The sequence below is a fragment of the Macaca nemestrina genome, chromosome 5, assembly GCF_043159975.1.
Source record: "Macaca nemestrina isolate mMacNem1 chromosome 5, mMacNem.hap1, whole genome shotgun sequence".
Lineage (NCBI taxonomy): Eukaryota > Metazoa > Chordata > Mammalia > Primates > Cercopithecidae > Macaca > Macaca nemestrina.
Genome location: NC_092129.1, coordinates 89,122,980 through 89,138,214, shown reverse-complemented (window position 1 = coordinate 89,138,214; position 15,235 = coordinate 89,122,980). Strand labels below are relative to the sequence as shown.

The 15,235-nt window shown below is 35.5% G+C and overlaps 1 protein-coding gene across 3 annotated transcripts in view; it reads right to left on the bottom strand.

The window, feature by feature from the left end:
* The window catches only part of LOC105498578 (MMS22 like, DNA repair protein), a 140,799-nt gene that overhangs the window by 39,064 nt on the left and 86,500 nt on the right, over positions 1 to 15,235 (bottom strand). For all 3 annotated transcript variants that reach the window (XM_011770716.2, XM_011770717.2, XM_071096703.1), the window contains 2 exons: positions 5,297 to 5,490; positions 700 to 850 (listed from right to left, as the gene is read on the bottom strand). In XM_011770716.2, the coding sequence (XP_011769018.2) occupies positions 700 to 850; positions 5,297 to 5,490 (345 nt within the window). The remainder of the gene's footprint in view (positions 1 to 699; positions 851 to 5,296; positions 5,491 to 15,235) is intronic.

Below are 15,235 nucleotides of genomic sequence, written 5' to 3'. Positions count from 1 at the left end.
ACCCTAGAAAAAGTAAACAGAGAAGTGGTCATGAACATATGCTCTCTCACTCTACAGGCAGTTGTTACTAAAAAGAGGACTAAGACCTCTTAGGCTTGTATATTTATTTTATTTTCCCTCATCTTGATGTTCTTATTCAAATCCTCCTGATCACTCTACACTATTTCTATTGTAACTTTATTTATTGTATATTTTTTTCAAGTGACGTTCCTCAGATCTTTTGTGTAATGTGGCAGGAAATACTTATAGATAAGGAAGACATTGTTCAGGTGAAGTATCTTGTTCATGATTTCTTGAGTTAAGAGTGAAATCTTTAAAAATCTAGTAGTAAAAAGGAAAGCTATCATTCAAAAACTGTAATAAATACCATTGCCTTACAGATTCAGTAATAATAAATGTGTAATTTCTTTCACAGTGGGATGTGTAGAAAGGTGACTTCAGGATGATGATAAGGCAGTCTTACAAAAACAGTTTCTTAACAAACAACTTCTTTTTTTTTTAAAGCAGGCCACAAAATATAAATTAGTGTTCTTACTATTACTACTGTCGAAAGGCTGATATAACTGAAAGCAAAAACCTGACAAAGTGAGAGTATATGTAGTAGAGATCAGTCCTTATTTTTGAAAATTCTTAGCTTCCTAGGATACTGATCTGTCACAGGTTTGCATTAATGTGTATGCCTGAAAGAAAAGCACGTACCTATTTTGTAAGACATGACTTAAATATCTTGCTACGACTTGAGGGCAGATGATATCATCCCAACCAAAAAGTTGAATAATTGATATAACTGGCTGAGGCTGAAAATCTGATGGAGCTGTGCTTGGCATGTCCATTGCTAGCAAAGTAAAGTCTAGATTTAAAATGAGAGAAACTTAAGGTGAGGAATCTTTAAAAACCATTTCTGACCCACACACCCATGGCCAATTATAACAACAGCTTTTTTTTTTTTTTTTTTTTTTAAGTACCAAAAAATAAAATGTTCTATTTAGAAATGTAGAGCAAACAAAAAGCTAAAACTGAACAAATTCATGTTGTCATAGAAATTTCTGTAGCATCTTGATCTCCAAGAAAGGCCTAGAAGAATTTATCTCTGCATTATCATTACAGATCTATAATGGCTCCCTCTAATTACAAATTCTATATCTGAGGTTTCGGCTAATGTGCCTCCACCATTCCAAAGACCTATTTATAAAATATGTCTAGCATCTAGTCTTCCAAGGAAGCAAATTTACTTGTCATCTGCCACAGGTGAACAGTTCTCACTTTACTCTCTTCTATTAAACAGAGATCTCCTACAATCAATGACACTTCACTTCCTTTAGAACCCACAAAGGAACTAGAATTCCTTAGTTAACCATGCTAAACAAATATGTTTTATTTTGTGGTTTTTCTTGGGAACCCATAAACTCATTTTGTACAATATTGTTTGTCAAATACATTATTTATTAAGAACTCCTATGCAGCTTTCTGAAATGGTGGCTGTCTATTCTCCCACTCCCCGTATACCACTTGATCTACCAATAGGGTGAAATTACTCCTTGGTCCACATTGCTGCTTCTAGACTATTCTTCCTTCTTCCTCCCTAAAATTGCTAGCTTTGAATTTCATATCTTCAGGTTGTACCAGTCACTATCTTTGTTGCATTTACCTACTACTTTCTAGTTCACCTCCTCCTCTCATTCTTTGTAGACTGTAGCTCACTATCATGCTCTCCAACAGCACTCCTGCCATAATCTTTTGTGATTATTTTTCTCCAGTGTCATGAACTCTCGATTTCTTGAACAACTCTGATTTAATCAATCTATCTTCCATTCTACGTCAGCCATTCACTCCCATGCTGATACCCAGAGACCTTGGCATTACCAGTAACTACAATCTCTATAATTTCAATTGTAAAGTACCCCAATTTTTGACTCCAAACTAGCTTTCCAACTTTCCTCTTCTCCCCCAACTCCAACAATTCTTTGATTCCATCAGGACCTACAATCCACTGATCCCACAACCGTTTCCTCATCCCTCCTTGTCTCCATGTCTTCTCTGTCCCTCTTTAGGAAGCTTGATTGCATGGTCCATTATTATACTAATTCATTTATACTACCAACTCTTGCTCCTTTCCTGATATGTGTACTTGCCTGGAAAATTCATCACCTGTTTAACTCAAACTCTTGGCCTTTTCTCCATATGTACCTGCACCTGTACCAGTATTAAATGGTTGGAGAAGAACCATGCTGATTGATACCACTTTACATTTATGACTACAGACTTCAAGTAGGCTCTTAGAATTGGCCAGCATTCCTATGACATTTCCCTAGTCCATTCAGTCTTTTATTCTCTTAAGGTACAATTGCACATCTTCTCTTCACTCTTCATCAACAGCCAGCACCTTCTGCTCCTTCCTCATTTTCAGCTGATGGACTGACTGAATACTTCACAGAGAAACAAGAAACATCAGAAGAGAACTATCACAAGCTGCTACCACATTTAGCCAGTTGCCTTCATCTGGGCTCACTTATTCTGCCTTCTCTTCTTCTACTAGAGATGAACTGAGGCCAAGTTCTCTATAGGATCCCATTTTCTCTTGGCACTAAAACAAAAGTGACTTTGTTTGTACCACGCAATTTTCCTTCACTTTGGAGCATTCCTGTAAGCATTTTAAATATATTGAAATTTCTCCCATGTTATTTAAAAACCATACAAAAACAAACCTTCCTCTTTGACCCCTCTAGCTATTATCCCCATTTTTCTACTTCTCTTAAACAGTGATATTCAAAAAGATTAATCTAAATTTGCCGTCTGCAATTCCTCTTTTCACATTTCCTCTGGAATCATCTTCTATCAGGCCTTTGCCTCTTCACTACATACAAACTGCTCTTTCAGGTCAACCGTGACTTCCCTCTTATTAAATCCAATGACTAATTCTCAGACCTTATCTCACTTGATCCAACTGTAGAAACTGAGTTGTTGATCACTTTCCTCTCCTTGGGCTCCAGGGCACCAGACTTCCCTGGTTTTTCTTAACTTACCTTCATTCCTCTCCAGTCTCCTTTCTTGTTTCTCCTGACTCTAACAAATCTGAACAGAGGAATACCCTAAGGCCCAGTCCTCAAACTTTTCTTTTCATCCATACTTACTCTATGGGTGATCTCATCCAGTTTCATGGTTTTAAAGACTTATTCATATGTGAATGCTTTCCAACTTTAAATCTCTAGCTTGGACCTCTTCCTGAACTCTAGGATCATTATCCAAGTGCCTACTTAACATGTCTACTTGGATTTAATGAACATCTTTAAAAAAGGTCCAAAATAAAAATGTTAGTCTTTCCTCATAAAATCTGTTCTTGCCTCAATCTTCCTCATCTCAGCAAATGTCTATAGTTACCCTTAATTCCTCTCTTTATCTATTTGGTTACCGTATCTTACCCACTTAGCAAATTCTGTCAGCTCTACCTTGAATATACTTTCTTCAGATGGGAAATAAGACCACTTCTCACTACCTCTATTGCCACTACCACTCTAGCCACAGCTGCTCATTTTTGGGTTATTACAATAGTTCCCTAACTGCCTTCCTGCTTCTCCCCTCCCTAGTCTTCCTATAAGTCTAGCCTCAACCTAGCAGCCAGAATAATCTTATTACTCCTCTGCTCAAAACTTTTCAACAGTTTCCAATCTCTGAGTAAAAGCAAAAGTCTTTATAACCACTTACAAGGCAGAACACAAACTAGCTCTCCATTACCTCTTGATCCATCTCTTAGTTCTTTTTCCCTTTTTCATTCCACAAGAGCCTTTACTGCTTCCCTATAGTTTATTAAACACACTAGACATGTTCTTGCCTTCACACTTCTGCAAAGCATGGTCTCTCATCTCCTTCAGTTCTTTGCACAAATATTACTTACTTGGGCTTTCCTGACCACTCTATTTAAAATTACAACTGCCTCTGGCCTTCTGTATTCCTATCCTATACTTCCACTCTTTCCCACAGCATTTATTGCCACACATTACACTATTTATTCATTTAGTGGTCTTCCTATGCCCCAACACTAGATTATTAGCTCTATGAGAACAAGTATTCTTGTCCTTCTTCTCCACTAGTATCTCTCCAATGCCTATTAAAGTAGGTACTCAGTAACTTTTTTTAAATGAAGAAAATCATTTTCTCCTAAACTATCAAGTCTTTATTTCAAATCAAAGCCAAAGCCCACATATTTTGCTTTCTATTCATATACATTTATCTTCAGCATCTTAGACAGCACTGAGTAAACTGATGCATTATTATTTTTGTTGACTGACTGGCAGTTGGGATGATGCATGTACACAAGGTAAGTTATATCATCTATTAATAACTACTTAAACTGATTGAATATCAATATTTATTTTCATAGACATTACAGTAGTTGGAAAACTGTTGTCCTGTCACAATTCTTTAAGCTATCATTGTAAAGTCTTAATTATAGAAGTGTTATCAGAATTCAAAATCTTTTCAAATTTAAATCATTCAGTCTTTTACACAGTGCTTTAAGCTCAGTTTTCCTCGCACACACTAGGATAAATGCTGGTTTCCATCTTAGGTTTTTAAAAGCATTATTTAAAAATAAATTAAATACCTTCAAATGAACTTCATTCATTTAAGTACATGGAGTTACCACACTAATCACTGTCTATTTCAATACTTCGTAACATACTTTGAGCAAAATACCCCCTTGAGAAGATAATGGTCTCGTCTTAGAAATGGCACATATGCACATATATTCAAATTCTTGCCTATAATTTCATGAGATCCAGAGTCCCCTAAAGCCTAAGGACATGTCTTTAGGTTAATAATCAAATTAAGTAAAAATTACAACTTAAAGTAGAATCTAGTAGAAGTCAAAACAATATTCAATGTCATTCTGATCTCATCCTCTTGGGGTTGAAGTTGTATTTATTTTATATTCTTTTGCTCTTTTCACAAATTAACTTCATCTTATACCTATATACCTGCTCATACAATTCGAAAATAAACTACTTGAATCACACATAATCAAATGCTAGTTTACCTTCCAAAATATTACATGTATAAGAAAAGCTTATGTACATTCAATACTTTCAGGATAGAAAATTATCTTATTTTTAGCAAATCATCATTTAATTTTTAGTAATAAGTAATCCAAAATATCCCAATTTATTAATATGTAATTAGTTTCATCTTTCTGGCTGAAAAAATGTTTGCTATACAAGAGTTTGTTCCTAAGAAAATAAACGAAAATACTGACAAAGAGTCTGCAAAAAGAGAAATTAGCAAATTAATAATTAATGCTGACCTGCAGCTGCATCCGCAAGTTGTGAGAAAGGCACTACCTGTGACATTCTCTGACTCTTCAAAAATGAAAAGAAATGTCTCCAAAGTGCACTGGCAACTGCAGCAAGGTGGCGCTCTTTAGCTGATAATGAAGACTGTACAAACAGGTCCACATTGTCCCTTTGAAGTTCCTGACACAATTGTTGATGCATACTCCTAAAAAGAAATAAAAATACAGCTAACATGCTTGACAAATGCTTACAAAAATCTTCTTAAAGTACATTTTGAGTTTTTTCCATTTATATCATATGAGAACCATTTTATATAATTAAAACCTTTATGCCAAGACATCATGCATTTCTGGTTGTTTGATGGATGAATGATGGCATATTAAGCATCATAAAGTTAATGTTAATTACTAATGTCAACCATTAATTATATGCTTTTTAATATGTCAGATCCAAATGAGAAAGAGGCAGCTTCAGAGTGAAGGTCTGCATTTTGCAACTCACACATGACAAATGATTTTTACTTAAAATCTAGACATGAAAACAACTTTTTAAACCATTTTCTCCTGAGGGCTTTAGAACATGGATGTACCAAGAGGAAGTTAAGAGTATCTGGCTTATGTGTGGTATTTTAAATTAAAATACTTTCCTTGTTTAGAAGACACAGGCCTTGTGTAGTAGACAAAACCATGCTAGATACAATCTTAGTACTTTGGTCCCAAAAGATTCATAATCATTCTCACTTGGTAGGCAATAATATACAATAACAAGTTACTCTTCATAAAATAATAAAACATAATTTGATACTGCCTCAAATTCTGTCTCATCATTTGCTCACCTTTGCTGATTAATTCAACCGAAAATTTAGATATCTCTAGACCTTAATAGAAACTTGTGCAGGAAACTGAGGTTACCAAAGAGAGGGAAATAAGAGATCTTCTTAGTGATGTGAAATAGAAGGTATTTATGTTGTGCACCCACTGATAATATGATTGTTTAAAACTAAATGTGCAACCATGCTATTATTCCTGTTTCTGCTTATATTACTGCCAGATCAACTGAATAGACATAAATGCATGGATATCATCCTTATATCTGCTTTTTTTTTTTCCCAATTATACAGAAAGCAGCAAAAAACAACCAGTGGAAATGATGGAGAAGAATTCCTTTAACAGAGATAGCATTCCACTAAGAAAAATAAGTACTTTAAAAAAGATGTTTGATGTTTTTAAACAGTTTAGGGGAAGTGGATACATGAAAGAACTATACAAAACATAGAACTAGCACATGTATCTAAAGCAATTCCACAAAAAGATCAAGCTGGTTATAAGACCACATCTTAGAACATTTCACATAACTACCCAAGACTGAGTAAAAATTCTAAGTATAAATTGTATAACATTAGAGCCTTCAGCCTCTTTACACTGGAATTCCTGGATAATTATGTGATGTTACTTAATACTACCTGAAATATTGAAAAAACAAGTGCACGAATGGCTGGGGAAAGAGTATACAGTAAGCAATTCTCATAAAAGCTAACCAAATATCTGCTATGTCCTCTCTGTAAAAACTTGCCTGAGACGCTTTCAACTTGAACTAGTGGCTAGAGAACCATTTCAGTTCCTTTATCTTAGAGTGAGATAAGTAACACACCACTAAAATCCATCTGGCAACTAACTCAACTGTCTATATCAACATAGCAAAGTTCAGAGCACATTTCTACACAGTGGAATCCGTGTAAAATAATACCACCATTTTTACTACCCTTTATAGCTTTTTCAAAGTATACTGGTTCCAAAAGACAATAAATATCTTATGGTACTTGAGCAGGATGGATTTTGCTCACCATTTCTAAAAAAGCCATTTTATTTACTAACTAAAACCTATTCCCTAGGAAGGAGTAACATTTCTGATTGAGCTCTATGTATGTGCTAGAAATTCCTTAAATTAATTAAATTCTTTTAAAATCTGAACAACTCTATGAGATAGGTATCATTAATCTTTATAGATGATGAAGCTAACAGTAGGAAAGCTAAATATGCCCAATGGCCACAAGGCTACAAAGGGCTAGCCCCATCATCTGAACTTAAGTCTGACTCTGAAGCCCACTTTTCTTTTACACACTAAGACATGCACCCTTATGCACCTACACACACACAAGTTTTAAGAGAATTAAACATTGTTGATTATCTTCTCTTTTGACTTAGGTTAAAGAAATTTCACCCCAGCACTTTGGGAGGCCAGGGTGGGTGGATCACTTGAGGCCAGGAGTTCAAGACCAACCTGACCAACATGGTGAAACCCCATCCCTAATAAAAATACAAAAAAATTAGCCAGGCATGATGGTACACGCTTGTAATCCTAGCTACTCAGGAGGTAGGAGAATTGCTTGAATGCAGGAGATGGAGGCTGCAGTTAGCCGAGATTGTGCCACTGCACTCCAACTTGGGTGACAGAGCAAGACTGTCTCAAAAAATAAACAAACAAACAAAATAAAGGAATTTCAGAAAGCTTAAGAAAAGGGGCTGGAAAAGCCACATGTAGTTGTGTCTTTTGAAGGGCCAGGAGCAACACCAGAATTCTAACACTAGGAAAGACTACAAGAAGAGATGCTAGAAAACATGCATTCAAGGCAATAACGAGAAAGGCCAACAAATGTGAACCACCTTTGACCTCTCCAGAACAAAATTGAGGTACCAGGGAGTATAACTAGGAGCTAATGTGGGGATATGATTCAAAGTTCTGAATCCATTAGGTTTAAAAAAAAAAAAAAAAAGAAGGCCGAGCGCAGTGGCTTATGCCTGTAATCCCAGCATTTTGGGATGCTGAAGTGGGTGGATTGCCTGAGCTCAGGATTTCAAGACCAGCCTGGGCAACACGGTGAAACCCCATCTCTACTAAAAATACAAAAAATTAGCTGGGCATGGTGACACGTGCCTGTAGTCCCAGCTTCTCGGAAGGCTGAGGCTGGAGGACTGCTTGAGGCAGAGGTTGCAGTGAGCTGAGACTGCACCACTGCACTCCAGTCTGGGCAACAGCGAGACACTGTCTCCAAAAAAAAAAAAAAGAATAATTAATAAAAAAATAAATAAAACCATTGTGAGGTAAGCAATTTTAAAGCCACAGATTACATTCTCCAAGGTTAAGTTAAAACAGCAAAGATAAGTTTCAATTAAGAGTACAACAATGACCCCAAACCACACTTGTTTTGGAAATGTGCACCCACTTAGTGTTTTTGGATTTGAAAAGAAGCTAATATCCCTGGGAATACGCAAATGCTTTCTGCTCAATAGTTTGAACGTTCAAGCTTTTTCAGTCTGGATAAGAAGAATGATTACCTGCTATTTTTAAACCAGAACAAAGTTGTCTAAGACCTTACAATAATAATTTATTTAAACATAAAGAAATAAGTGACAAATACAGGAAATGCCAAGGGTGTACTGTAATGGAAGTGTGAAGAAAGAACCAAATTTCTGCACTATAACCAAAGAGCTAGAAATACCCTTTGCAGTCACTGGTAATTTTTAAAATCACATGTTTGGATCAGAAAACTAATTATACAGACTACTGAAAAATAAATGTATTATATTAGATGTGACCACTGCGTATCTGCTGAAGGTACATTTACAAAAATGCAAATATTAGAAGAAGCTTTGTCACTAGAGGTAACAATGTAAAAGAAAACACAAAACATATATAAAATATTATAAAGAATGTAATATAGTTCTGGGTGATGGCCGTTTTATGAGGCATTATCTACCTTCTTCAACACAAACAGTAGAAATATGAAAGTAGATTTTTTGCATAAAAGGAAAATATGTGATTTCTTAAAAGGCATAACACAAGCATGTAGGATCTTCCAACACTTGGCAATTGTTTTATTTGAGTAAAGATAGATTTCACGTTAACATTAGTTTGGAAATATACACATGTGGAAATAAACACATGTAACCAGCCCTCTTATATTATACAAGATACAATATAATATAGTAGAAAAATAAATTTGCTGAATGTCAAGTTATTCAAATTGCAGCTTTCATGGTGGAAACAACAGAAACGTCCAGCATTTATTGGTATTTACTATGAGACCAGCACCAGGCAAAGTGTTTTATAAGCATTGTTTCTCATCCTATGAGGTAGACATAATTATTATTCAAATCTTACATATGAGAAAATTGAGACAAAAGGAGTAACTATGCTGCATAATAAACATGGCTATTAGCATAGCTATCCAGAGCTGTGTGACTTTGGAAAAACAAGTAACCTCCCAACTCGCTGTTTTCTTTGGAGTCAAGAATAGGAACAATTGTTGTTATATCCACCTAACAGGGTTATTGTGAAGACCACATGAAATAATATTGTAAGCAGTTTTTAGAAGCCTATCATTACACTATATAAACACCCACATTTTCACATACCAATTATCTAGGTGTTCTTATGCTTCTATTTTAGCTCAGTTACCCTGCCTCATTTAGCTTTCCTCATTATCTTCAAGTATTTTCCTGATTCTTTCATCTGACTGCTCTTTTGCCCCACTTTCCAAGATTTCCTGTTTTTATCAGTCTGCTACTTCTTGCTTTGATTTCATATGTTCACTTATCCATTTTGCCCCCACCTCTCTACTCCCACACAGATACCTTAGGCCCACAGACACACAAATTTATTGAGGCATCTGTCATATGAGAGGCATGGAACCCTGTACCTGAAACTTCTACCTGCCACTCTGGTCTCTCTATTTCTGCTCCTCCCTAGTAACTTAGGCAGGCTTCTGGGAACACTTACTGGACCATTGCTTATAGTTATTGCTTCTAATCTTGGCATACCATTGTTTCTCCTGTAACTGTTATAGAATAAGGTATGACAACCTATATATTACTTTCCCGGTATTCACAGTTGTATATTAATTATTTCTAATACACGATGCCTCAAAGTTTAAGGAAAATTAAAATTGTCTATTGATGGGCTTTGCATCACATGGAAAAAGCATAATATAATAAATATGACCAGTAAGGATTAAAAGCAACAATTGAATTCCTCTTCTAACTCTACTGCAAACATGGTAACTTAAAAAAAATCTGTATTAGTGAAAAATATAATGGAAAGTTTTAGGTCAAAAAGTTGTTCCAAACCATTATGAGTAATTATTTTTAGTATCTTATTGATCTAACTGATGGAAAACTAAATGGGAATCAGGACACTATAACCATTTTTAGCTTCAGCTAAACTAACTAAAAAACCTTGGACACTGAATCCTCTTGTCATACTTGTTTGTATCTGTGAAATGGCTCACTCTGCCTTATTATCTAGGAAGAATATAACATAACTAAGGTAATGGCATTAGCCATTAGAAAAACAAAAAAACCCTGAAATTTAAACAGTGGAAGTTACCTGAAAAATCATCTAATCCAATCCTGTCTTCAAAAAATTGAGAAAAAACAACAAACAGCTTCTAGGTATGAAGAGACTTTTATAAAGCCTCAACTTGAGATAATGGTAGCTTCAATCCTGAGCCGCAATCCTGTGCATGCCCAAATTATCAGGGAGAAGCAATAAGCCAGAAACCAGGCTGGCAAGCAGCAATTCAAGCATACTTTGCAATGCCTCCATGTAACAGATGCCCCAGTACATCTGTGTGTCTGTGCATATGTGGAGGAAGGGTGAGTAGGTGGTAGATAGATGGACGGATGGATGGATGAATGAATGAATATGTGAAATCAAAGCAAAGAGTTTGTTGACTGTTTTGATGATAAAGCACAGCAGTGGTAATGATGCTTACCATCACATATAATTACAGAGAAAAATAAGGGTTCCTTGAGATGCAAGGAGAATTCTTCAAATGAACTCTTTTCTAAGACAGAAAAGATCAGCTTGTGACTCTGGAAAACTACTAAGCCTCAGTTTTTCACCTGTTAAATGGAAATAATGCCCTACTATCCTCTATGGAGCTGCTAAAGCATTAAGGTCACAGCATTTAGGTAAAAGTACTTTGTAGACAAGGCAAAATAATACGCACTTTCATTGACTGCAAGGCAAGACAATATGCATTACTGCTTCTAAATCCCAATAAACATGTTCTTAGATGCATTCGAGCATCACTAGAAAGATACAGAGACAGACATACTAGAGTATATATCCTATTTTGCCAATTAGCAGTTGGATGGTCATTTCCTCATCTGCTGCAAGAATTAAATAAGACATATTCAATGAAGAGTAACTATTATTGTTGGCCAGAGAATTAAAAACTGTTTAATGATAATATATGCACTAACCCTATTCTAAGTGTTTGACCTTTAATAACGAATTTAATTTGTAGGTACTTTATTGTCCTCATTTTATAGACAAAGAATCTCAGTACAGAAAGGATAAGTAATTTGCTTGGGTCATGCTGTTAGTAAGCAGCAGAGCCAGGATTTGAACCCAAATAGTCTAGCTTCAGTGCCCCAATTCATAATCACTATGCTACCGCTGCCTCAAATACCATTTTACTACACAGATAAATAATACATGTTCCAAATGTCACATTGCTGTATTCACTCATTCATATGTAAGTTCTTAATAAATGTAGTTATAAAGTAGTATAACAGCCAATCCCAGGTGATATACCAGATGCATATACATTAAAAGTTTAATACTTCTGGGGAGTGCCAGGCTCTATAGGAATTCCAAAGGTCAATGATGTGTGATAATTTAAAATTTTCCTATGCCCCACAATTGAGTTAATTTGCAAGACTGGGAAAGAACAACAAACCAGGAATCCAGTGATGAACCTAGCAAACCAGGCATGCCTATAATAATGCTGTCTTATATACAATAACGGAGGTGAAGTGCTTAAAATGAAGTTGCTTGCCCATGTTCGAGAAACAGTAACTAGCACTGGTATGAAAACATACCAGTAAAAAGTCATCAGTTTTAGAATTTACCCTCATATTTTCATTAGTCTTGACTTTATAGATGATTATAAAATTAGTTTTTTGATTATGTTTCACTGTATTTTACAACACAGTAGTAACAAGGATCCACTTCCTTTTTATTACTGTAAGTACTTCCCAATGTTGACTACCACCAAAATCATCTGTACATCTTTCTACAAATACTAATGTCCTGGCCTCACTAAAGATCTTTCTGCATCTTCAGCATTGGGCCTAATCATAATATTTACTATTTGTTTTTAATTCCTGACGCAGTTGGCCTGAGGGTCTACATTCATTTGTTTATTTTTGAGACAGAGTCTTGCTCTGGTGCCAGGCTGGAGTGTAGAGGCGCCATCTCGGCTCACTGCAACCTCCACCTCCCGGGTTCAAGCAGTTCTCCTGCCTCAGCCTCCCGAGTAGCTGGAACTACAGGTGAGTGCCACCATGCCCCACTAATTTTTGTATTTTTAGTAACGATGGGGTTTCACCATGTTGGCCACAATGGTCTCGATATCTTGACCTCAAGATTCGGCCACCTCAGCCTCCCAAAGTGCTGGGATTCGAGGTGTGAGCCACCGTGCCTGGCTGAGGGTCTACATTTCTATCAGGCAGATGCTGCTATCCCATGGTGGACCATATTGTGGGTAGTCACCTTCTTGGCTTTCCTCATCTAAAAAAAAAAAAGGGATAATAATACTACCTAAAGAATTAAATAAAGGTCAAACACTTAGAATAGATCTGGCATATGTATTTTCAATAAGCAATCTTTGATTTTTCTGATCAATAATTACTTCATTTATTGAATAGGCCCTATTTAATTCCTGAACAGGTAAGGAAATGGCCATGCAACTAGCTGTTCATAGACTAAGTAACAAGATCGTACATAATTCTGTCATGGAGGAGGATTGAAAACTACTCCTTTATAGGTATAAGTGCAAAACAAAGTATAAGATTGTTTTACCAATTCAGAGGAGAAAAACCTTTGGGGGGAAGCATAAGAAAATGGGCATGGAAGTGATTCTCAAAGGATAGGTAAGGAGTGGTTAGGTGAAAAGGAAGAAAGTAAAAACACAAAGGTATATAAAATCAAATCACTTACTAATTCAACACATACAGCAAACTTTCTAAGCAGTAGGGTACAAAACGAGCAAACAGACAAAGTCTCTGCCTTCTGGGAACTTATATTCTAATGAGAGACAGATAATTAAACATATAAACATGTAATACCTCAACTTGTGGTGAGCTTTATGTATAAAAAAGAAATCATAGTATGGGGATGATGACTGATAGAAGCTAATATTTCAAGTACAATGATCAGGAGACACCTTTTAAGAAGGTGACATTTGAGTAAAGACCTAAATAAGTAAGGGAGGGAAACACATAGGTATATGGGGAAGAACATTCCAATGAGAAGAAAAAGCAAGTGCAAAGGTGCTGGGCTTGGCACAGTTGGCAGGGTTCCAGATCACGTAAGATCTTGTAAGCCATATAAGGACTTTGGATAAAATCAAAGTGGATAATAAGCCACAAAAGCAGAAGGGTAATATAATTTACATCTTAAGAGGAATATATAAAAGAGCAAGGTGTTTGAAGAATGAAAAAAAAGTAACCACTTTGATTATAATGGAGAATTTTTATAGTAGCATTGGAAGGCAATAAATTTAAGAATAGAAATGGTGTTCCATTTGTTCAGTCATATGTTCTCTTCATTCACTTCAGAAGAAGTTACTCAGTGCTAGTCACTATGTCTGAGGCTAGAATACAAAAATGGTTAATCCTGCTGTTAAAAGAAAAATCAAGACTTCATTCTTAAAGTGGTAAGAAGACACTGAAGAATTTTGAACTGGAGGGTGATATAATGAAAAAAGTGCTTTGGGAAAGATTAATCAGGTAATGGCAAACAGAATGGGTCAGAATAAGAACTGACTAAAGATAAAAGAGACTAATTAAGAAGCTTCTGTAAACATCCAGGTAAGAGCTAATGTGCAGTTTGAGTTACTTTATGAAGGAAAAAGCCAACATTAATTATTTCGCATTTTGTGAGGGAAAGGAAGGAGAAGCCTGTCATTGCCAAATTCTGGGGGAGAAAAACTGAAAGTTACGAGGGACAGTTAATTATAACTGGGGGATATAATTTGATATGAAAACAGAAAATTGAAGTAACACTATCAAAACTGTTTTTGGAAATCTGAACCTAGAGTCAAAGAGTACAATCAGACTCAAGAATCACTCTACCTAATAGTTCAGATCATCTTAATGAACATGTCAATGTCTGTTAACTGCATGAGGCATTGTATTAGATGCTATCAAATATAGTACTTCCTTTCAAAGAACGTACAGTTAAGTGCTGACACAGAGGTATGTAAACAGTATTATAATCCGCAAAACAACAGGGTTCAAAGAAGACTTCCTGGAGAAGACATGCCATTACCTGTCATAGAAGTCATATTAGTTAACTGAAAAAATAATAAAGTTGCAGAAAGTTAAAATAATGAGTAAAGCATAGTGACATGAAATTGCATGAAATGCATGAAGGGATTCACAAACAGTGTGGTATTACTAGTAGATGGTATTACCTTTGGTCAAGTGCCAGTAACTATAGTATTGATAAGGAACTGTAGTATTGATAAGGAACAACGTAACTATACATTTGTATAATGTAACTATAGTATTGATAAGGAACAGGTCATGGAGGATTATGTCATCTCAAAAAGTTAGAGCCACAAGTAAACAGTCTTTAAGGTAGCTGGAAATGAGAGAAAACCAACTTATATACCCAACATATATATTCCTTATGGTTTGTTTCCAGATAATCTAATGCTTATAAGGATTGCCTAATACATTTATACATTTAAACATCCTCTTTAACTGCACCATGCTAATGTTATAATGCTAGTTGTTTCTGAAATATTTTCATTAAAAAAACCCAACCTGATTAGTATGTGCAGTGTGACTTTGTACATATACAAATCTATATAACTACTCATTACAACATACTACACATATATAGATGTATATCTATACATTTATATATCTATATCT